Here is a 25,104-nt window from a genome sequence, read left to right as displayed (position 1 = left end):
CAACTTCAAAACAGTGTGCTGATAATTAGCTTATGGGTCTTCAAACAGATCACAGATCCTCCTTGTTCCCAGTGCAGTGGCAACAGGATGTTGCACTTTGACCTGGGACAGTTAGACATGTTAGACATCTAGACAAGCAGAACTTTCCTTGTGCTTTCTCTCTGGGTTTTGGGCTACATACATTGCTGGCTGCACTGCTCTTCCCATGCAAAGGGACGGAGCCACTTCTCTGGCCTCCAAGCTCTTGACAATACATACAAAAGGGCAGGAGTAACAGACAAAATGGAAAAAAAATAAGAACTTGCTCCCCAGGCTCCTGGAGCCCTAATTCTGCAAGGTACTTAAGCATGTTCCTATTTTTAACCATATGAATAGTCCCATTAAAATCAGTGAGTTGTTTAAAGTAACCCATATGCTTAACCAACTTGTTGAATCAGGATCACAGTATGAATAGATTATCAAGGCTTGATAGGAACATCCAACCATATCCAATAAGTGCATCAGTTGGAAGTTACTGGTAAAATAATCTGCACTTGAAAGGTTATCAGTGCTGACACTCCAGTGAGTGATTTACCCAAGATCACATAGAGACAGCAATAGTAGCTAGAACTCACAAATCCCTGGTTCGTTTCTAACCACTAAACTACATTTCATTACACATACAGAAGTCAATTCCCTGCTCTGAAGTTCTGCCTTATCTGGGGTTAAATATAGCAACTGGTTAACAGCCACTACACAAGATTGAGACTCTCTGGCCATCTTTTTCAAAATGGGGTGAAAATCAAGCCACTTGGGTGCTTAGATATAGAGTTAGGTGTATAGCTTTAGGAGCCCCCTTTTGAAAAGTGTTGGCCTATATCTCCATTTCTCTTTTTTAGAGTATCTTAAGCATATATAAAGTGGCTACGACAATGATGTTTCTCAGACTGGTTCACTGCAATTTCTAACTTTTCCACCATACTCTGATTGCCAAAGAATGTTACTGTCTCAAAACATAAAAAAACACATGAACATTAAAATCAAAACAAAAAAGACACTTAATAAAATTTTAGGTCTTTTATTTATAAACAGAGCATGGAATTTTGCCCAGCTAAAGTAAATGTGAGGCAAGATTTCATTGTTATCCTCCCAGGGTCTTTTAAAAGAACATACTGAGTGTAATTCATGTCAAGTGATGCAGCAAGTGGTATGACCTCCTGGCCTGCCCATCTGCTGCCTGCCCGCTCTTTCTCCCTTGCTGCCATAGCCACCTGTTAGCAATTGATTTATGAAAAAATAACTTTTTGTAAAACTTATTATCTGGGTTTTTATAGTTCCCTGGATGCTCTTTTGTTGTTCAGACCATGTTTGGCCTCTTTATTTTTGTGCTGTAAAAATATAAATTACACTAGTTACCAAGGCTTTCCTGATCTTGCATCACAACTAGAAGAGTAAGCATTCATATTCACCATGTGTATTGTCAAACATCTCATATTAATGGCACTCTCAAGTATCCTGATGAGATCTTTACTCTTAGTGGACAGATCACTGGACTGGGACTCAAGAGATGTGGGCTGTATTCCTGGTTCTGCCACTAGCCTACTGGGTGGACTTCAGCAAGTCCCTTCACTTCCTGTGACTCACTTTTCCCATCTGTAAAATGATACTGACCTCTTTTGTAAGGCATTTTGAGATCTAAAGATGAAAAACCCTATGTAAGTGTTAAAAGAACAGGAGTACTTGTGGCACCTTGGAGACTAACAAATTTTGGTATCGTCATTAGAATAGGTCCCACTTACAAAGCTTCTTCATAAATGAGTTTAGGCAGTGACAAATCACACATTCTGTTAGGATCTGATTCAAACCTTTTGAAGTCAATAGAAAACTCTCTAGACTGGATTGTGGAATATTGCAATCTGGTCTCCTCCATGTTGTGGCATGCAGGTAGCCCACGCAGGGCTCCAAATCGTCCCTTTACTGTCTTGTATAGGTGCATTCATTGGCACATGAGCCCTCAGTGTCCAAGGGCCAAATTCTATAAATATTAATGTGGTGTGAGTAATGTTGCTCATATGAGTAGTTCCATTGATTTAATAAGTCTATTTGTGTGAGTAAAGTAACTCACCGTGACTAAGTAAGATATGCATGTATCAAACTGTGAACTTGATTTTGTTTGTGACTTCCATTTTTATATTCTGTGATCCATTTTAATGTGCTAACTGCCATTTTGTGTTGGAAAGCCAGCCTGACCCTATCACGGCCAGTCCAGACACTACCCCTCCAGGATAGGGTGTGGCACATCTCAGAGAGGACTACAGTGGGAGAGCCTTCAAGGGTCACCAACTCGGAATGATTCCCTGTGACAATACAGGGGACAATGCTTTTCTTCATGGGGACTTCCATGACTTGGGGTTAGAATTTCCCAGTCTGGTCACAAGGCAAAACAGAATCAGAGACTATATGTAAGGGGTGGGCTGCTTTCAGAAGAAGAGAGCTGTCCACCATCACATGCCAGAAAACCAGGCTGGAGAGAGAGTGGAAGAGGGTAGGAGAGATACTGCCTCATGTGAAATGCTGACCAGCCCTCAGACTCACAGGAAGGATGAGATCAGTCATGGAGAGGGTGTGTCTCAGGACTGTTAGTTCTTCTGTGAAGAACTGTAAATCTCTAGTACTTACTTAATTGTAAAAGTGGCTGTGGTTCATTCCTTTGATAAGCCTGTGTTCCTTGCTTGCCTGCTACGTTGTCCTTGAAAAGGTTAAGTGAGTTCAGAGCACCCACACAGTGAGGTGGAATTCTGAAGGAACACGTTGTGACAGGGTCACGCCAGATGGCTACAGGAAAGTGACCCTATAGAGATCCGCCCACTGCTAAAGGATCCCCCCCAGCCTAAGAGGGGGATCCACAGGACCTGGAAGGTAGATATATTAGCCCCAGATTAAGGAGGTCCCTTTTCCCTGAGTAAGATAATGGGCTGTTCCAGAACAATCAGGAAGTTGCTGGAACCAATGAAGGCAGGCTAATTAGGACACCTGGAGCCAATTAAGAAGCTACCAGAATCAATGAGGACAGGCAGGCTAATCAGGGCACCTGGTTTTTAAAAGGACCTCACTTCAGTTAGTGAGATACGTGCGAGGAACTGGGAGTGAGAAGGCGTACTACTGGAAGACTGAGAAGTACAAGCATTATCAGCCATCAGGAGGAAAGTCCTGTGGTGAGAATAAAGAAGGTGTTGGGAAGAGGCCATGGGGAAGTAGCCCAGGGAATTGTAGCTGTCATGCAGCTGTTACAGGAGCCACTGGAGACAGCTGCAATCCACAGGGCCCTGGGCTGGAACCTCATCCCATTCCCCACAACTCCCTATTTGTTACAAGAGGTGGTGACTTGGACAGTGGGTCCCACCAGACAGGAAGGTCCCTGACCTATCCCCCGACCCACTAGGTGGGTCAGCAGAGACTGCGGGGATTGTTCTCCTCCCTTTCCCCATGCTGGCCAGTGATGAGGTTAGCTGAGTGAACGGCAGGTTTGAGCCACTAGCAAAAGTGGCCAAACCGAAGGCTGCTGTGAATCTCTGAGCAAATCCGCCAATAAGCGCAGGACCCACCAAGGCAGAGGAGGAACTTTGTCACAATGTATAAGCAACAGAAGGGCTCGGGAGAGTTGAGGCACTGATTAGGTCTAAGGCAGCTTAGCTGCGAAGCCCCACATCTCAAAGATAGTGCGCAGAGACTGGGGCCTGTACCTGGGAATGTGCTTAGAGTCCCAGATCTACAAACAACAATGCAGCTCTGCCTGACCTATTTGGCTTAGGAGCACATGGCATCCAGAGGTTGGGTCCATTCACAACAGATGGATGTCTGTCCAGACAGGGAGACTGGGCCAGGCTTTGACACTCATATGCGTAAATGTTTACAGGATTGAGCCTGAATTTTGCAGTTTTTCCTCTCGTGTCATTGTCTTAATTTAGAAATAAAAATACCACTTATTTGGACAAGGTATTTTCCTTTTCCTGGTTGTGGAAAATGTGGTGGTGGTGGTGGTTGTGAAGGGGGGAGAAGGGGGTTTCTTTCAAAATGTTTGTGAGTGAAGGTGCCCTACAACTCCACCTTTAAAAATATTTGCTATTGCTGCTGCTACTGCCCTTCCATTATTTATCTGCTGAACCCTCCACTTGTTTAGAATATACTCCCAAAATGCAACATCTTTTTTTACAGTTTTGCAGGCAATTGATTGTACCTATCCTGCTTTTTAAATGTTTAGCTTTGAATTTATTCTGAGTTTAAAACTCTAATTGACATCCTTGACCTGCACAGGACTACTTTTAACTTCACTGAAGGAAACTTGACTCTCATATCAACGCTCAATCTGCATCCCTAACAAGGGGATGTGTAGTTTGTTGGTGTATATTTCAAGTTTTAAAATACAGCATTTTCCACCTTTACAGTGGAACTTCTCTCTCGGAGTGCTTTACATGTTTGTATAAACTAAGTTATCAGCATTATTAATTAACATATTTGTAAGGTTGGTAAGTATTATTCACATTTCACAGATAGACAAACTGAGGCACAGGGAGACAAAGTTATTTGCCCAAATAAGTACAAGTAATTAGATTTGCTCATTTTACACTAGAGGGCTGTGACAGGAAATAGCTTGACACCACCTGGCTTCATACAAACATTTTCTTCCAATTCTACCATGTTGGTTTACTCCATTGAATTTTGATTTGAACAAAGTCAAAATCCCAGTCACATACTTAAGAGGAAACACAAGGAAACAGAGTTTACCCACTTCCCATTTGGGGAATGTGGAATTTAGTTTAGATTAGTTTACCCACTTTTTTTTTTTAATCACTACACCACTGCAAAATCCCCACAATTAAAGCAACACTTCAATTTCCAGGTTTCCCCTGCTAGTGCACTGAAACTATGCAATAAACTACACATTTTACATTATTCTAACCGGTGATGAGTCTGAACCATAACACCAAATAAGACCCACAGAAGCATTCATTCCATGGGGAATTTTAGATTCAGCTCCAACTCTGGTTTCAAATGCCCTAAGATTTATCTTGTAAAATATTTGATTGGGTAGCACTGGGTCTTCTAAATTGTGTTAGCAAAACCACTTTCCAAATCACATCCGTGTATCCACACTTACCACTAACTGCACTGGCATGTTTAAAACAGATTCTGACTTGATAGTGATCCTAGCACACAGATACTAGTGATAGGTGATAAATAGCAAGATGATCCCTAAGATGTATACTTTGTTCAGAATTGTGTTCAGCAGGTCCCAGACATGTGTTTCGTTTACGTGTGTAAAGTCTGTAACATGGTTTTCAAATTTTCATAGGGTGGATCCAAATTATGAGGTTTAGAATTGGTAATAGATGAACAGAAGATTGAGTGATGGCCAAAAGTCAAAGGGTTTCAAACTAACACAAGGAGTTGAACAAGAAGAGTGGTCATTCACCCCATACACCCTGTGAATTCTCAGAACAAACAGAATCAGCTCTGGAAGGCAGACTAACTGGGCCATACTGTGCATAAGTGCAAACCTTAATTTAAAAAGTAGGTACATTGGATCAAATTCAGCTCACAGGTAAAGAGGAAAAAGGATATTATGGCAAAGGCATCGGACTCAATAGACTTTCAGTTCCCAGCTCTGACAAAGATTTCCCATTTGATTTTGAGAAAGAAGCTTAATCTCTCACCCCACCTATAAAACAGGAATACTGTTACTTCCCTCTCTCATAGAGGTGTTGTGAAAATGGGGATAATACTACTTTCCTCTCTCATGGGGGTTTTGTGAGGGTAAGTGCATTAATGTTTATGAGGGCTCAGATAGCACGGTGAGGTGGGCCACTTAAGGACCTAGAGAAAAGAATATTTTTACAAAAAATATTTACATATTTTTCTTAAGGAAAGGGAATATCTAGGATTCCCCAGAAACAAAAACTGTATGAGGAAAAATTTCTTCTATTTTGGGCATTTGTAGATAAGAACGTCAGGAAAGAGACGGGGGGGAAGAGACTTGCTCATTGTCTTGCCTGTGAATGTAGTTTAAAATGAAAGTGACCGCTGGGTCATTAGGAAAATGGGAACAACTTGAATCTCTTCATTAAGAACACTGCTCAGAAATGTTGATTCCAAAACTGCTCTGCCCATTAGCCTTCAGGAAGCCAATGGACTATTTTGAAACTGCTCCTTTGTCAGTAAACTTCTGATTAACCCAGACCTTCAGGAAAAGAAAAGAGCTCCTGAGGAAACTGCAGTTGCTTCTCTGAGACCATGAATACTGGAGACTGTATTTGTTGCATTTCCTTAGCCACCAGATACCAGAGAGCTTTCCTCAGCTGCACACCATCAAGCACGTACATCTTGCAAGATGCTTAGCAGGAGATATAAGGTCTCATCTGGCATTTTCCGTAATTTTTGAAAGGGTACTTTCTCTAAAATGTAATGAGGCAGCTCTCTGTAGACTAGAGGCATCTTGACTGACACCATACATCAGGGGAACTGACATATCACAATAAGTGAATAAAAAATACACTTGTATCTATAGATGTTCATACCTATCCAGTGGGGCTCAATATATGTTCTTATCTAATGAGCATATGATTCAGTTTATGCCTAAATTCAGTTCCATCCCATGCAAATCTACTGTCTATAATCATAATTAGCTGATCAAAAGTGCTAAAGTTTTCACACATAATAGAAAATGTTATATATTTATACACGTTAAGGAAATTAACCCTGCCAAATTTCAAGCTTCCTGTTCTCTTCTTTGTTGTAGCATTCCATTTTTTGTCTTTTAAAGGCCAGAGAGTTATACTGCATTTTGAGTGTTATAATGATGCTAAACTCTTTCCTCAATAGAAATACAGTAGTAGACACTTGCCATAAGTCTTTCAGTTATGACTTTTTTTTTTTTAACATTTATTGATTTACTTAGGTACCTAATTCAGTAAGAACCTGATTTAAAGCCTACTGAAGTCAACAGCAGTCTTTCCAGTAACTTCAATAGATTTTGGATCAGGCCCTAAAAGCCCATTATGGAAAAAGATAAGCCAGTCAATGCACTGTACCAAAGGTTGCAATTAAAACCACGGCATTTGCAGTATTCTACATACAGAGAGTACTCAGATACCATGATACATGGATCTGTTTATAAAGGCAATGGCTTACAACTGCTTCCTTGAGTAAAAACTGCCCAAAATCGGTGGGTTACATTGCTCAGTAAATACTCAAAAATATGAGGTGAAATGTTAAGAAATTAATGGGCTGCATTCAAAAATAAATGGGCTGCATTGGTTAATCTAATACACCTCAATTAAATTAACAAATGAATTATTTAAGGAAAGAGGAACCAAGCAGAATGAACAGATACAAAAATTCTTTGATGTAACTGTAATAACAGTATGTATACTGCCTATAACGGACAACCGGTATACCCTAACACTGTTGCATTCCTTTACCTGGTATATCTGATTACCTCTCTTTTGAGAAAACAACTTGCACTGTCAACAGGTCTGCTTTATCTAAAAGAAAGAATTAGAAACTAGAAAAATGGGTTCTGGATTCTATATACTGTATATTAGTGAAATATAGACAATGAGCAGGGCAATAGGAATCTGCTTTACATGAGCTCAACCAAGCCGATAGCATTTTCATCTTCATGCAAATTTTGCTGTATTCTCCCCAATCTATTCATTAACTTTTTTAATCTTCACGTTTCTGCTTTCTACTAAGAAAGATCTCGTGAGTCAGTACATGGCATTCTTCCTTATGAGTCAGTACTCAATACAGCAGGCATAATAGTCAAGATGAAATTAAAAACACTCAACTTGCCTTTTTGGAGCTTGCAGTGCTTCCTTGAACATACAGTGGTAGTTAATGAAAAGTGTTTATATCAGTGAAATATATTGCAGCCACAGAAGCCATGCAGGCACATGGGGCTGTAAGGGATAGACAATATGAGAAACGGACTTGCTAAAGGCCCTGGATGGGATAGCTGGCCACCAGTATTCCACTCACTAATGCAGAGCTGGGCATGAAGGATTGCTAGAGTGAGATGGGCATAAGAAAGGGGACATATTGCAGTAGTTGTCAGTAGTCACCAAAAGACTACGCTTACTTCTTTCTATGAATTTATGAATTGTCCATAAAACATTTAGGCTTATTTAGAATGTATTCACTATTCAAAATTCATTGTTCAAAACAAAATAGTCCTTTGTCTATATATTGTTTGCAAGCAGCTTGCTGTGAGTATTTGAAATTCAAGTTTTACTGGTTATTTTGATTAGTTCCCATTAGCTTTCAGAATTAGGTTTCTGCTGTAAATCCTATCACTTACTAATATAAAACTTGCTTTTCATAAACAATCCCCCTCATTCACTTAAAATTCACCATTTCTATGAATATTCCTGTCACACACTAAAAGAAAACACTAAACCTAGCAGAATCTAGTTTGCTTAAAGAGGTGACTCCATATCCACAGTCTGTGTAGTATTTTCCCCAGCTCTTAGGATATTCAACATGAATGGTTACTAAAAACGTGAGATGTAGCTCTCATGAGTGAAGTTTTCTGAGAGAATGAGTACAGCCCTCTTGAATTAATTTATTTTCTATACTTCTAGGAATTCCATCCCAGATAATGGTGGAGCTCTTTCCTGGAATTATCAGCTTTTAAAGGAGGTTTGATAGTGAGTGGCATTGAGAGCCAGCCTCCAGAGTTCAGCAAATCCCTCTGACTTTCAACAAGAGCTAGTTCATTTTCAATTTCCTATCTTAAAAAATGGTGAGCCACCAGTTATACTGTACCTCTTTGTATCCCTCTCTCTAGCTCACATAGTTTATAATGAAAGGTTCCACTTATGACCCTTCCCATGCAGAGGTAAATACCATACCAGGCTCTCTCTGAACCAGATCAGCTCAGACCATGTACATTCTTTTGCACCTAAGAACAGCCTTAAAGATAGTGAGCAGCACTATCTAAAACCCAAGGTCAAATGCAAGTAGTACAAGGTCAGCAGTCATGATATAAAATACAATTGCTTCTACACCCATGACTGACTGGTTACATTTGACAGCTCTCTGCTTCGTGATACCATTAGACACAGGGAGTGTGAAATTCAGCATCAGTAACTCCAGCCGCTCATTATAGCTTTCTTTAATGTGCTATGTCAGAGCAGCTGTGAGAGCTGAATGATGTGGTAAATTTGAAAGGATTCAATAATAAAGTATATGTAACAGTAGCAGATTTTATTCTGTGCTTGCTAACTTCAACCTTAGCTATACTCTAAATCTGAAAACCTGGGAAGTTTGTTCTTTCTTTAACAGGAAAAGGCAGTTATTTTTCATATGTACTTTAGATAACTATCTTAAATGATCACTCAAAAATCAGTTGCTTAATACAGGTGACCTTTCAGTAAAAGTGGAGCAGAATATACCTAGGGCTATTTTTAGGATAAGTGCCTAATTATCGCACCCATTTTACAAATGAGTACATTAAGCCACAGAGAAGTTAAGTGACTTGTGCAGGGGCACAAGTTAGTTACAGGAATAGCTGAGCATATAATCCAGGCGACATAAGTGCTAATTCCCTACTTTAATCACTAGGCAGGACTTCCTGTCTACCTTCAGTCTGGCATATTCATTCCATTAGTTTCAGGAATTACTTCATAGTGTGATAAAAAGAGATTTAAGAAAATGGTGGGGGAGCCAACCAAAGAACTCTGACAAGCCTGTGGTAAGGGACCTCCAAGCATAGAGGTTATGCCAGAGAGCTATGCAGAGCCTGAAACCACAGAAAAAGAAAGGATACTGCTGCCAGTAACTCTCTCAGCTGGGAGGTGGAAGAGAAGTATCAAGGTAAAGATAACACTACCATCCCTCCAGCCTTAGAAATATAGTCTGAGATTTTCAAACATCACTTAAGAAATTTGGATGCAAAATTCCCATTAAAACAAATTGGAATTGGGCATCCAGATCCTCTAAACAGCTTTGAAAATCTCAGCCATATTATTTCAGGAACCCTGGAACCAAAGTGTGATGAAGCTAAACTAGCTGGCCAGAATATTATTAAAAAAAGGGAACCAGTAATCCAAGATTAGGTTAAAAGGTGTTGTGCTGTAATTACAAGATAAATTCAGACAAACCAGACAAGAATTTAAGGCCAAATGCAGCATTCTATAATACCCATTCATGCCCATAGACTTCAATGGACTTGCACAAATATGACAGAGATCAGGATTGAGCCCTTACTATCTGGACCACTTACCTCTGTACACATTCACTGGTAAACAAATGCTGTATTATTGCATGATTGTGGAAGGAATTTAGGTTTGCATTTTCAGTGGTGTACACTAACTTAAAATGTTTAAATTTTGGGGTGGCTGATGTGACTCACCTCTGGGCCTGATTTTCAGGTCCCAAACACCTGTAGCTCCTCCTGGTATCAGGTGAAAAGGTATGCCTTCATACATATCCTTTTCCAAACAAATAATTAAAGAAGAAAAAAAAGTCAGGTACTCACTGATCTGGTTGGTCGATGCACTATAGAAAGCATTGACAGTGGTTGGACTAGTAAACCACCTGTAAAAATAGCAATAAACAGCAACAAAATATTGGTTGTCAGTGTGTTGGGCTTGTGAATGGAATAATCAAAGATAAAAGGCTAATTCAGTTAAATTAAACCAAGATATTAAAAGCCATTAGATACATTGCAAATGTAATTATTTCTGCAGTTTTGTCAACTGCAATCTGTGATTTTTGGATCATTTAAATCTATCTACTGACATTATTTTAAATGACTATAATCAAATAGTGCTTAACAGAGCAGTGACTGGAGGGTACAACTTGCTAACACTTATTTTATTTTTGTGTTCCTTTTAACGTGATTTTAGTGCTTATGAAAGATGCCAAATGGACAGCCTTGGACAATGAAGTCCTCTATTTAAAATGAACAGCTGCCACATAGACAGCAGCAATGCAAAGTCCTTTGCACTGTCTCAGCAATGTACTTCAACCCACTCAATGCAGAAACTACCTATAGAAATTAGAGGACTGAATTTAGAAATGAGTAGTCAAGGCTTTTCAGTCAGTGGCCTCTTTCCTGCAACCCCTGACAAAGTGACTACCCATGACTATTAGGATGATTTCAATTATATGGAGGTATCTCTAATAAGAACAAAGGAAAGAAAAATGATTTCCATAGGCCACTCAGCAACTACTGCTAATTATTTAATCATTAGTAAAGATTGCAATAGCTTTCAGCAACTATTAACCAATGGCCTAGAAGTGAAATATTCTGTACTGTAGGCTAGGTGACAATGCAAAGGACGAGGTTACAGGAACTCCTGAAATTCAAACCCAGCTTTTCCACTGATTCATTGAATGGTCTGGACTAGCAATTTAATCTTCCAGTTTCCCCACCTGTAAAATGAGTAATATATTTATTTACCTACTGTAGAGTCTGATCCAACCAACATGCACATGAGTAACATTACTCAAATAGTTAGTCCTATTGCTTCCAATGGGAATACTCACTTGAGTAAAGTTACTTGTGTGTCAGTGTGAGCAGGATTGGGCCTTTAAACAGGTAGGTTAGTTAATGCTGGAAGATGTAATATGCTAAGCATTATCTCCTACTGCCCCACCAACTCAGTGATCTTCTCACCCTCTAATGTCATTTATTAACAAAAGAGTTAGTTATTAACAAAAGTGAGGTTCATTGTGGTTACAAATATTGCACTGGTCTGCAAACAATGCACAAAAGAATTATCTTCAATTAGTCATGTGTTTTCCTTGCTGCTCTTTGTGTTCCAAGCCATAAATGCATAGCTTGCAATGGAGAAACCAGAATATTGGAGCTTTTCCACTAATATTGTAACAGAACCTGTGCCGGCAAGATTTGAAGGATTTAATATTAACCCTGCCTGAACTTGTACTGCAATAAGATATGGATTAACACTTCACCTATTGAAGTTAATAGCAAAAGTCACATAGACTTTACTGGGACTAGAGTCAGACCCTCCCTGCAGGTGAAATTCTGCTTCTACTGAGGCCAATGAGAATTTTGCCATTGACTTCAATGGGGCCAGGATTTCACCTTAGGTTTTTATAATGAAAAAATTAAAATAAAATTAAGCATAAAAATAATGAGAATGGGTAATTTGTGATAAATTAGGCCCAGGTGTAATAAATGTCTGTATGGAAAAATTCTTGAGTTATCACATGAGATGCTAGAATTTTTTCAGAATGTAAGATCAAAACTTTAGAAAGTTAAAGCAACAACTTCAGAAAGTCTCACTGAAAGTCAATAAGACTCAGGCTTCTTAAGTGCCTAATTCACTTTTGAAAATGAGGCTTTTCCATCTAAGTTACTTAAGCCTTGCAATTCTGAACAGAGTGATGCCTAAATACCTTTTAAAAATCTAGGCCTTACCATCTCTGTGCCTCACTGCCCCTATCTGTACAATGGCAATAATAGCACTTTCCAACTTCATGAGGATGTATGAGGGTAACACTATCTTTAATAGGGAGGTGCTTATATGGTAATGGAGACATAAAATGATGGAGAGATTAAAATCCCAGGTAACAGGATACATGCACAATAGAGATTAAAATATTAAAATGATTTTAAATGGGGGGACAAACTGGTATAGAAAACCAGTTAGTTCTGATTTTACTTACCTGCAAAAAGAAGAGTTCAGGGTTTCTCTTACTACAATTAATGACTTCACTATTATAGAAAACAGTATAAGGAATGTTATTTTCAAAGCATTAGTGATGCCATTCAAAGCAGCTATAAAAACGTTCAACTCTGAATTTAGGTTTTAGTAGGCAAAAACCTTCCCAAGTTAAAAACAACAAATATTGAAAGATAAATGTTGAGGAATCCCTTCTGAATTACTCTGCTTTAAAATATTTTCATTCCCCTTTAGAAAGGTGAAATCTGAAAGTGAAATTTAGGAAGATTGATCAGGGTGCAGCATGTACACGTGACCCTGAAGTCCTTACTTGGGTAAAACTCTCACTGAAGTTAGGATTTGCACCAATGTGACTACTGATGGAGGGTACCCTGACAAAAAGTTCAGAGGTTCCCTTTTGCTTGAATGCTCTTCCACACCTTAGCCATACAGTAAGTTCCTCGGTGCTTTTAAAACCAAGCTACGCAGCCTCAGAGACCACCTCCTTAATTTCCAACAGTCTGGTCCCTTCCCTGAGACCACCAAACACAACCCTTTCCCAGCACCCCACAGCCTTCCTAACCTATGTTTCATCACGAGCAAGTGAGACACTTGTGAGCTCACAAATACAATACATTCCAGCTAAAAGAGATGATCTAAAGCCGTGGTTTTCAACCTTTTCAGACTCAGGACCTATTTGTAAATGTTGATGGCCTAGTGTGATCCAATATATAGGCTGGGGGAAGGGTGTTGGGGCCTGTCCTTGAGTGGGTTATGGCCTGTCACAACCCAGTAAATAGCTGGGGTGGGGGAGGGATCAGGTCCTGCCCCAAGGGTGAGTAGGACGTCATGGGAGAGGGGTTCAGGTTCTGCCACCAAAGAGGAGTGGGAGGGGAAGGCCTGTGGCAGACCCCACCCCCCACTCACCACACAGCGGTTACTCCTGTGGCTCCTGAGCACTGGCTGGGCTTGGCTCCTCACTCCAGGCATTGCAAGCTCATAGCACTACTCAGGTGTGGCCCTGCTGTCCTGACAGGGTCCAGCTGGGCCAAATTTTTGCAAGTGGCATTGCCACCTGCTGCTAAGGTTACCACCGTTGAAATGCAAAATAAAAAAGCACCCACCGCCAAAGAAGGCAAGCCACACCCTCAACCCCAAGCCAACTCTGCAACTCCCCCTCCTTCAACAGCCATGTCATAAATATAAAGGGAAGGGTAAACCCCTTTAAAATCCCTCCTGGCCAGGGGAAGGCTCCTCTCACCTGTAAAGGGTTAAGAAGCTAAAGGTAACCTCGCTGGCACCTGACCAAAATGACCAATGAGGAGACAAGATACTTTCAAAAGCTGGGAGAAGGGAGAGAAACAAAGGGTCTGTGGCTCTGTCTATATGTTGTTTCTGCCGGGGATAGACCAGGAATGGAGTCTTAGAACTTTTAGTAAGTAATCTAGCTAGGTATATGTTAGATTATGATTTCTTTAAATGGCTGAGAAAAGAATTGTGCTGAATAGAATAACTATTTCTGTCTGTGTATCTTTTTTGTAACTTAAGGTTTTGCCTAGAGGGGTTCTCTATGTTTTGAATCTAATTATTCTATAAGGTATCTACCATCCTGATTTTACAGGGGAGATTTCTTTATTTCTATTTACTTCTATTTCTATTAAAAGTCTTCTTGTAAGAAAACTGAATGCTTTTTCATTGTTCTCAGATCCAAGGGTTTGGGTCTGTGATCACCTATGCAAATTGGTGAGGCTTTTTATCCAACATTTCCCTGGAAAGGGGGGCGTGCAAGTGTTGGGAGGATTGTTCATTGTTCTTAAGATCCAAGGGTCTGGGTCTGTAGTCACCTAGGCAAATTGGTGAGGCTTTTTACCAAACCTTGTCCAGAAAGTGGGGTGCAAGGTTTTGGGAAGTATTTTGGGGGGAAAGACGTGTCCAAACAGCTCTTCCCCAGTAACCAGTATTTGTTTGGTGGTGGTAGCGGCCAATCCAAGGACAAAGGGTGGAATATTTTGTACCTTGGGGAAGTTTTGACCTAAGCTGGTAAACATAAGCTTAGGAGGTTTTTCATGCAGGTCCCCACATCTGTACCCTAGCGTTCAGAGTGGGGAAGGAACCTTGACAAGCCACTTATAGGATGTAGAGAGAGAACACATATAGGTAAGATTAATAACTTTTTCTTACTTCCACTACTGAAGTGGGACCACTGCAACATCTTTAGCTGGACACAGAAACTTTTAACATTAGATATCAAAGTGTATTGTGATAATAATGCATATCTTTAGACCCATGTAAAAAAAACCCGGCAGATTAAATTAGTTTTTTGCCAACTGGCAAATCCATAAAAAACCCCAGCCAGGCTGGTCAAATACCAGGCAGAAACGCTCGTCTAAAGTACTGAGACACTGGAAGCAAGCAGCCACTTCTGGTCCAGCAGAGACTCTGGCAAAGCTACTTAGCTGCATACATTTTCAAATATAAGGGGATAGGGCAAGAAGAGGCTGCAGGACTGGGTTGGGATCAAAGAAACATCTGCACTGGAAGTGGAGTCAAGTGACTGGACTGAGTGGGAGCAACAGAACAAAGGCACGTGGGGAGGAAGTAGGATGGAAAGAAGAAGGTAGAAGGCGAGATAATCAGAGCCTGGAAAATGTATGCTTTCAGTGACATTACTGTAAAACAAGCAACGGAATTAGTTATCTGTGGAGTTATAGTCTTAATGTGCTTTTGTTGGCAATTGCAATTCTTAGTTAAATTGTGCAATAAAGAATAGAATCTTAAAATGGCAGTGTACATTCCTTAATCAATACATTAATCAGCCTCCCTCTCTCATTTTATTTTCAGCGTTGTGCTGCCTCTTTTACAATGCAGGAACCAGAGAATTAATCTATTGAAACATCAAAGACTGATGTCATAGGCATGTCTTAAATATCCATCATTTTATGGACTCTGATTACTAAGGGTAATCCTCCCTGCAGAGTTTTATTTAAGAGAAAGGCTTTTTCCAGAAAAAAAAAATCTCGGTAATAAAGTGATGAAATGGTGAAAATATTTCAGTAAAACAGTGAAAGTCAGAAGTCGACAGGTGCTTCGGGGCGGGAGGGAAGAGTCAAGAAATAAAAACATTTATTTATATGGTATTTGAATTTCACATCCATTCACATCAACAGTCAGAGCAACGATTTGTGAATGATGCAGACACTTGGAAAGTGGGGCTCACCCACAAGACAAACTGCATGACTTTGCAATGGTCTGCAGAACTAATCACCAATTTAGATTTCGTCAGTCTGAGGATGGAACCTCAAGGGCCATATCTGAAATACTGAACATTTATTTTTGAATTTCAAAGTATCTTGGAATATAGGCAAGTATCCATCAGAATTTCAGCCTCAACCCAGGTGTTTGTCCCCCTTCTCCCACAACGGCCTTTGCACTTCTTTCTACCCCACCACTTACACATGGAAAGTCCTCCCTGACCTTATCTAAAGGCCATTATGCTCTTCTTCTCCAAGTCCCTCTCAAGATTGACCCAAGGACTACATTGCCACCTAGTTCTAGGACCTTCTGAGGATAATTGATACTTAAAATATATATATATTGTATGTTTTATCCCTCTCCCCACACCCTTTTATTGTTGCATGGCTTCTTATCTTTAGGGCCAAATTGGACTCATCACTATTACAAGACACAAAGATAATATCAATGGCAAGAAATGCCTTTGGCTAGCCTGAGGAGTCTGCACCTACTCTTCTTGGATGAGGACCTAACCATTACAATAAATGTATTTGTCACTTCGAAGTTGGATTACTGTACTTCACTCTGCCTGGGTTGATGGTAAAGGTTGGTGGGAGTGTCAGTTTATACAACACTCAGCAGCCCATCATGAAAGGCCAAGAGAGTATATCATATCACTATTCTACCTGCCTCCATTGGCTGGATCCACTTCACAGTCCTTGAACTTATCTTTAAGACTTGGCACAGGGTCTGTCTTGTAGACCACTTCCCTCTCCGTAACCACCAAGACGGTTGTATTCAATGAGAACAAAGCATTCTTGATGGAGGACCCTCGGCTGTGAAACCCCATGACATCAGAATGAGACAAATATCATGCTTACACAGCATGATGCAAAACCCATTTTTTGTAAAAGCTCCCCTTAAATGAGGGCTGAAGAATGTCCCTGCATAATTTCTCAGGGATACATTTTTAAATAGACAGGAACAAAAGATTAAGGAAAACTGGTTGTATTAAGGAGACAGGGAGAATACAATATTTTACTGACAAAGTGCAATTCTTAATTTGGCACTGAGATACCATGGAGATAGGCACATTATAAATTAATAGACAGACGCAGTGAAATTCAGGAGTTCTGTGGTGCACCTTAAGCCATGCTCAAAATGCATCAGGCAGCATATTTCATGAGAGGCAGTAGAGTGAATCCACTGAAATTGCATCACTTCAGACTAAATACAACTTCAGTCAGAATCTGCCATGCCCCTTCAATGAGATAAAGCAAATTAAGATATCAAAATCTGTAAGTTAATGTTAGGTTACATTTGTGTGTTAAATTTAAAAATTAAGTAAATTCATAAATTGCTCTGCCTGTCCATCCTGAACTCAGGCTGTTTTGACTTATACTCTAGGTTCTGCAAAAAATTTAGAACTGTTTTTGATCTTCTATACCAGGGGTTCTCAAACTGTGGGTTGGGACCCCAAAGTGGGTCATGACCGTGTTTTAATGGGGTCACCAGTACTGGCATTAGACTTGCTGGGGCCCAGGGCCAAAGGTGAAGCCCAAGGGCTTTGTCCTGAGTGATAGGACTCAGGCTTCGGCTTCAGCCCTGGGTGGCAGGGTTCGGTTTACAGTCCCCCTCCCCCTGAGGCTGAAGCCCTTGGACTTCAGCTTTGGCCCCCTTGCCTGGGTCAGAGGTGGGCTCAGGCTTCGGTCCCCCCTTCTGAGGTTGTGTAGTAATTTTTTTTGTCAAAAGGGGGTCGCGGCACAATGAAGTTTGAGAACTGCTGTTCTATACTACCCATGCCACAAAACCTAGCCATAAGGGTAGATGAAAGAGCAGTGTCAAAATATCTAAGAGTTACCAGCTGCTCTGTTACCAGTTAAATTATAAATCTAAGCCTCTTTTCACCTATTATTGGCATGTCTGAGACAAAAAAAAGACATAGAAGAAAGAGTCTGCCTCTGCTTTGTGTCTGTGCATCCTAATATTCTCTCATCTCACCTGTTATTCTGGTTAAATGCACTTTCTTTTGCAAATAGGTGGCTAGGCACTAAGCACACACACAACAGGCTGCTTTCTCTCTCCCCAAGGCAGGGGCAGCAGTGATGCAGCAAGGGCATCCTGTGACAGCTGGCCATGCTGGGCCCATCTTTACTGCCATATCACCACTTTAAGTGATGCCCAAAGAGTGGGTAAAAGTCACAGGTGGCTCTTTTTAAGCCTTCTCTTCAGCAGAGCAGCCTCCCCCCCACCTCCACAGGTTTACTGATCCAATAGCTGAACGTGTCTCAAGCAGCCATCAACCTCTTCACCGCTTTTTTGTCTCCTGAGGTAGCTGAATTCAGCAGACCTGCCCATCCATATGAAGCACATGCTGGTGTGACCTTCCTTAACCACAGCCATCCAAGCAGCGCAGTTGGAGCCCTTTTTCCCCAGTAACCTCTCTGGGTAAGAGTATGGGGTAAAAGAATGTTCCAGAAACCGAATTAAAATTAGAAGAAGTTCAAGGAATTATACCAACCAATTTAAATTTCTGCTTAGTACTTAGTACTTTTTTTAACTTACACATTGTAGTCCCCACTCTCCCAACAATATTGCCATCAGCTGCATATGACTCCAGTCTCTACATCCTAGTGAGCCTGATGAAAGATTTTCCCAGACTGTAAAGTCTTAAGGGTAGTGTCTGGACTTTAAAGGAGGAGGATTAGTATTAGAGAAGTACCAAACACAGAGGTATACTCATATTCATCATAGTATCATGCTGCATCCTATGCAATAAAAAACAAAGTTCTCTGGGAGGCAGTGTTTATTCATTTGCTGATAGGGCTATGAAGGCTCTATACAGACACTGAGATTAGCCATGTGATTGTTCTCTGGATATTCAAAACAAGTCTAAAAGTGTGCACATATATGCCCATGGACAGACAACAAATACTGCTAAAACACTGGTCTCCAACCTCATTATCTTTTACCTGGACTGTCATAACCTTCTCTATACTTGTCTCCTTGCCTTTTGCCGCTCTCTGCTCTAATCCACTCAACATACTCCATTTAGCATCTTCCTTGTTTGTCTGGTGTTCCATTGAACCCCCTGCTTGAGTCTCTCCACTGATACCTGAACTTCACGCAAGGGATAAGTGTATCTCTACAGCTCTATTAATTTCTCCAATTAAAAGTAAGAGGGGAGTTGGTGGTTGTCAAAATTTTGATTTAAAATATTGTCAAAATGATAGATTTCCACTTTTCTTCTTATCAGTTCCAATTCCAACCAGCCCCTACCTCCATATACACAAAATCCAGGCATTTCCACTTGCCCTCCAAAATCCTTTGTCTCTTCCTACTTGTGACTCTCATCCATTCTCACAATTCTCCCTCTGGCCCTTTGATAATTAAAAGAACAATCACTGTGATTTTCCTTTTAGCTTGCTATGCTGAGGCAAATTAGCGCAATTTGTAATATAACTATCTAGAAACTTGTTGCATTTGGTAAATCAATACAGCATTGTTACTTTTCTGGTTATATTACCTATGTTGGTTTAATATCATTATTCTGACAGACCCATTACCATAGCCAGGAAAATCCATACTTAATAGTTATTGATCCCGCTCTGAGCCAGTTCATGATTAGAGCCCTGCACAGATACAATATTTGTAGCCGCATCCAATCCGCAAAAATAGTGCGCAGATATAGAGCGGATACCCTTGGATTTGCAGGGCTCTATTCATGATGTCCGTATAGGTTTGCATATCAAAACATTTTGTAAAAGGTTATTGTACATGGACAGAAGCCAAATAATGAGTGTGTTATAATTATTTTTATTATACATGCACAGTACCAAACCACAACAGTAATTAATGACCTGCACAATTCCATGAGAAACAGAAAAGCATTTAGTTCTACTGTAAAAACATCAGAGAAGTATAATCATGTCTCTTTGACTCTTTGCTTAAATGTGGCAAAACTGATCTTTTTTAAGACCACATCTCACATGTTAGCCTGGTGTGAATTATACTGTTGAATTATAACCACCTTAAGATAAAGTAGAAGTTTATAACGGAAGCACTAGTGGTTCTTAATGCTTTAGCTACCTGTGTGCATGGCAAGTATATATAGTTCAAACTGTGCTACCATCCATTATGTATCACTTCAAAGACTTACAGGCAGAATAATAACCAAACATACTGATTACCATGGGCAAATTGTGGGGTTGCTATGAGCTCTGAGGAAGGGGTAGCGCGTAGTTCTGCTGCCCAAGGAACAGACTGGTAATTAAAGTGTGACTCTCAGACTCAAAACTTGGTCCCTGGTTCCGCATTTTGCTTCATGGGGGAAGTAATTTGCATCAGCATTTCACCTGGCAGGTTTCACTTCCCACTTTTCATCAGTTCAGCTAGGTGGCCTGGAGCAACTGTTGTGGAGGTGAATGAAGTCAAGGCTCTGCACACTCCCCACCACTTTGCACAGGAGGTGGAATAGTGACCCTACAGACACTGCTCTCCCCCACCATTCTGTAATCCACAATATGGGTAGCACACTCAGGAGAGTAAGGGGACACTTTACACCTCCTTTCTCCACTTGACACAGGCATAGGGTGACCCACAGTCTCACCCTGTGTGGACATTAGATCTGTTAATCTTTTTTTTTAATTAGCTAAAGGGCAAAGAAAGACCAAATCTGATCTACCATGCTACGATGAGAGTAAAAATGCCTTCAAGTTCTCCTTCAAGGAAGAGAAACAGGATAAGAGGGAGCAGTTATATTCTACCTCTCGGTGACCAGGGGAGTAAATCCCTTATTTTTTAAGCATATCAGTGATGTAGAAATTCTCAGAGTACGGCCCTAAAGGTGTATATTTCAGGGATTACCTGCCAAATAATTTTCTGGAAGATGACATTTCCCTTCATACTAAGAACCTATTCAGTACACATTAATGTAGCTAAAAAATTCCTTTTGCGAGACTGAAGGATAGACAGTGTTTATCTCCTTTTCTATAAAGGAGAAAATGTTATTGCACTGCTCTCTGGAAACTCATGATGGGCTAAAGTGAATATATTATCATGATCTAACTGTGGCATACACGACTATAGGAGAGTGTTCAAAATCATGCATTCAGAATCAACCCTTCTGCTTTCAGAGTAATTTGTTCATGAGATGTTAGCAATGACACTCACTGTTGAAGTTAAGCTGCTAAAACCAAGGACTATGCCTCAAAATATAGGGCCAAATTCTGATACCCTTACTAACAGGGAATAGTACAGTACATCACCCTTTGAGTAGTCTCATTGAGTCAAGGGGACCACTCGTGGTGTAAGGTGAAACCCAACATGAGTAAGCATAACATAATCTGATTTATAAGGATTAATAATATACTGGAGACAACTATCATATTTAGTTGTAATGTGGAAACTGACCTTTAAACCTAAAGATGACAACACCTATATGAAATATGACCAGCGTAGCTGTGCATCAGTGCTGACTTTAAAGGTTTTATACAGAAAAGGTCATTTTTGAATACTGCAATTACACTAATTGACTTCTATATATGTTTTAATTAGAATTTTAAGGATTTGATTACCCATCAGTAAGAAAAAAGATTTGATTATTCATGTGTGCTAGACTATTGTATACAATACATCTTATTATTGTAATTTTAAAAGTAAATTTAAAATGTTAAAATTAAATTAATTATCTCTTATTCCACATCACTGCTATCAACAGCAGGTAACTAACAATGCTGGCTGCTATTAATAATAACAATATTATCTCTTAATATTCTATTAATGGAAAATGTATTGAATAAAATCCCTGCTGTGCCATTCTAAATTCTTACTGGGTTCAAGAGAAATAATCCAATTTTAACTGAGATTCAATTACTCTTTCTTTTCATTAAATTAAACATTTAAGCTCCATGAATATGAAAAGTGTGATGCTGGACTGGAACAGGACTGCCCAGAACTTTTAAGAAGTTTGTTAAGATACAAATATTTACAAGCATTTCTGAGTAACTATAGATTTTTTCTGTACTATTATTCCTTCACAATGAGGCACTGTGTGTAATTTTAATCAATGTACATGTTTGCCTACTCACTCTGTTTTTGGAACTTCTTTTCTAAGCCAGTAGAAGTCAGACTGGGCCAGGTATTTGCGGGTCTGCAGTACGTTGCCAAAATAGTCATTTTCTGAAAACTTCATCTGTGTAAATAAATCATACCCATTAAACATGACCAACAGACACAAAGATGACATGAAAAGAATCAGAACTTCGACAGTAACGAGATAATAATAATAATGACTAAAAATGATTTGGTTAAGTTAATGACATTATTCATATTACAACAGTTAGGATAAAATCCACCGCATTGCAGAAGGCTTCCCAAGGACCTCCACCCTGTGGAATTTCTAGGATCGCCCTACATAAATGAAGGGTCATGAGCAGAGTAGGTATACAGGAGGATCTCAACACTTTGTCCATCACCTTGGGTGGCGGGATGGTCATATGGTAAAGACAATGAAGTAGGTCTCACGATGTCTGGGTTCAAGTCCCTGTTCTAACACCAAATATTCTGGGTAAAATTATTTCATTAATAGTTTTGGTTCAAAATATTTTCTGTGCCATCAGCTAACTGGTTTTAGATCCCTTATTTATATAGGTGTCAGTAAGAAATCTTTTTCTAAATAAACCCAATACTCATACCATTTTTAAAACGAGGGGGTTTTAAACATTTTTATTATTTTCTTCTATCAGTTATTGCCATAATCAAATGTTATACCCAGATATCTACTATACCAGGAGAGGCTTAAGTGTTTTTCAGTATCTAGCCATACAAATTTGGGTATAAGATAATATTAAAAATTACAGGGACAAAGGTGAATTACATTTAATCCAGGTCTAGGGCACACACAAAGAGTTAATGAGCCTGACAACTGATGAGTACAAGCTAAGCCTGAGCATGCATTTAAACATGAGAAGTTTATGAGCAAAAATTGATCTTCCCTGGGAGTTTTAATAATTGACATCAACTATTTATTTTTTTCAAATGAAACCCTAAGGACTAATAAATGTTTTATCACAACAGTGGAGACAGGTATATCCATGATTGTTTACATTGGACAGCTCAGAGGACTGATAATTGGATACAACCACCTGTGGGTCGCTAGTTCAAATCCAGGCTGTGCTGTCAGTGACTGTAGGTCATTATGATCTGATTGCTATTTAGTGTCTTATGTGAAATCAATCAGTTGCTCAGAACACTTTCTAGAGCACAAATATCTACTTCCTATAAATCACCATAATAGGTCAATCAGTAAGGGGTCCTCTATATTAGTGCTTAAAATGAAAAACACCCATATTTTCTGTTTTATGTGAGTCATTTAATTCTGAATTAGAGAGGTGATAAGTCAGCACTAGAATCAAACTAGAGCTGTGTGAAATTAAATGTGTCAGAAGATTTCTAGGGAAATATTTGCCATATTGGTTAGTGCAATTTGCACTCCATAAAATTTCACTTTGAGAAAAAATGTTGATGATATGCAATGTACATGTTGAAAACATGTATTCCTACAGGTGGTATTATGTAAAGCCATTTTCACATGAAAACATTGCTTTAAAAAGTATGCCACAAAATTGTTCAAAGAGAAGTGCTGTTTGTGTAATTTTGCATTTCATTGCAAATATTTTGCACAACTCCCCCTCAAAGGAATCTAGCAGTGCTGCTCTACCGTCACTCATGTTAGCAGCATTTACAAATATGAGGGGTCACATTGCCAGAATCTATTACCAAATGTCTCAAATATGATTAGCCATGCAAGAAAAAAGGCTGTTAATATTACATAAAACCTGCTCATATTCCAATCATCCTTTCAAAAAATTCTCAAGCTTGGGACAAAGTTACACTTCAGTACCAATCTACTGTGTTGCATTTTCAGGGCCCAGACTTACAAACATACTGCTTATGTCAGCAAGTGAGTCCATCACCTGAATGGCTTCTCCTCTATCCCATTAACACAGATGATAAAGGTTCACAATATCTCCTCTCTACACGGTTTCCCTCGGCAGAGACCAGACTTGCTGAGTTTTTCCTTCTTAGAGTTCTGAGTGAACTATGCCATATTTAACAATGCCTTGTTTGGTTGGTTTTTGTCTGTGTTCTATGGCCAGTTATACTGGAGCAATTTTTTGCAACGGTACCATTGCAAAAGAGAGTCTGTGAATGTCAGGTTTCAGAGTAGCAGCCGGGTTAGTCTGTATTCACAAAAAGAAAAGGAGGACTTGTGGCACCTTAGAGACTATGCTCAAATAAATTTGTTTTATGAATGTTAGATCATTTTAAGCCTCAGAATGTTTATCTTTTTCATGCCAGTATGTCAAGTAGCTTGGTTTGTCCATGCAAACAACTTGGTGATAAAGTAAATATTTCTCCCTTGGCTGAGAAGCAATATCTTCTGTTATTTGATCTCAATGTAGATGTAAGTCCTGTTTGTGGCTATTCCAGGTTTTCCTATAGCTGGAAACAACATGTTCTCCAGGAAGGATGGTCTTGTAGTTAAAGCCTTAGACTGAGACTTAGAAGCTGTGGGTTTAATTTGTGGCTCTACTACAGCTTTCCTGTGTGACCTTGGCCAAGTCACTTCACTCACACTGTGGAACAGTTCCTCATCTGTAAAATGGGGATAAAAATACTTCCTTTCTCCCACCCTTTGTCAGTCTTGTCTACTGACGTCTGGTCTATACTGGGGGGTGGGGATGGGGGAATCGATCTAAGTTATACAACTTCAGCTATGTGAATAATGCAGCTGAAGTCGACATACCTAGATCTACTCACCGCAGTGTCTTCAACGCAGTGAGTTGACTGCTGCCGCTCCCCTGTCAACTCTGCCTGTGCCTCTCATTCTGGTGGACTACCGGAGTCGACAGGAGAGCACTCGGTGGTCAATTTATCATGTCTAGAATAGACGCTATAAATCAACCCCTGCTGGATCGATCGCTGCCCGTCGATCCAGCAGGTAATGTAGACAAGCCTTGAGATTTAGAAGTCTTTGGAGTAGGAATTATCTTTTACTATGTGTTTGAACAATGCCTAGCACAATGGGTCGGTAATGCTGTATCTTATCTGGAGCGTCTAGGCACAGTTATCAATATTCATAGTATTAGGGAAAACAGTCCAAGCTTGTAATAATAATTTGTAACATTTGGGTAGAAAA

General features: G+C 39.8%; 1 protein-coding gene across 1 annotated transcript in view; it reads right to left on the bottom strand.

Moving 5' to 3' along the window:
- The window catches only part of PHEX (phosphate regulating endopeptidase X-linked), a 142,878-nt gene that overhangs the window by 20,335 nt on the left and 97,439 nt on the right, over positions 1–25,104 (bottom strand). The window contains exons 14-15 of the mRNA XM_084637535.1: positions 21,992–22,095; positions 10,517–10,575 (exon numbers count right to left, since the gene is read on the bottom strand). Coding sequence (XP_084493661.1) covers positions 10,517–10,575; positions 21,992–22,095 — 163 coding nt within the window. The remainder of the gene's footprint in view (positions 1–10,516; positions 10,576–21,991; positions 22,096–25,104) is intronic.

Source organism: Lepidochelys olivacea (genome assembly GCF_965140295.1).
Source record: "Lepidochelys olivacea isolate rLepOli2 genome assembly, chromosome: 1".
In the NCBI taxonomy this organism is placed as follows: Eukaryota; Metazoa; Chordata; order Testudines; family Cheloniidae; genus Lepidochelys; species Lepidochelys olivacea.
The sequence above is the reverse complement of the archived record's forward strand: the minus strand, read 5'-3'. Positions and strand labels throughout refer to the sequence as shown.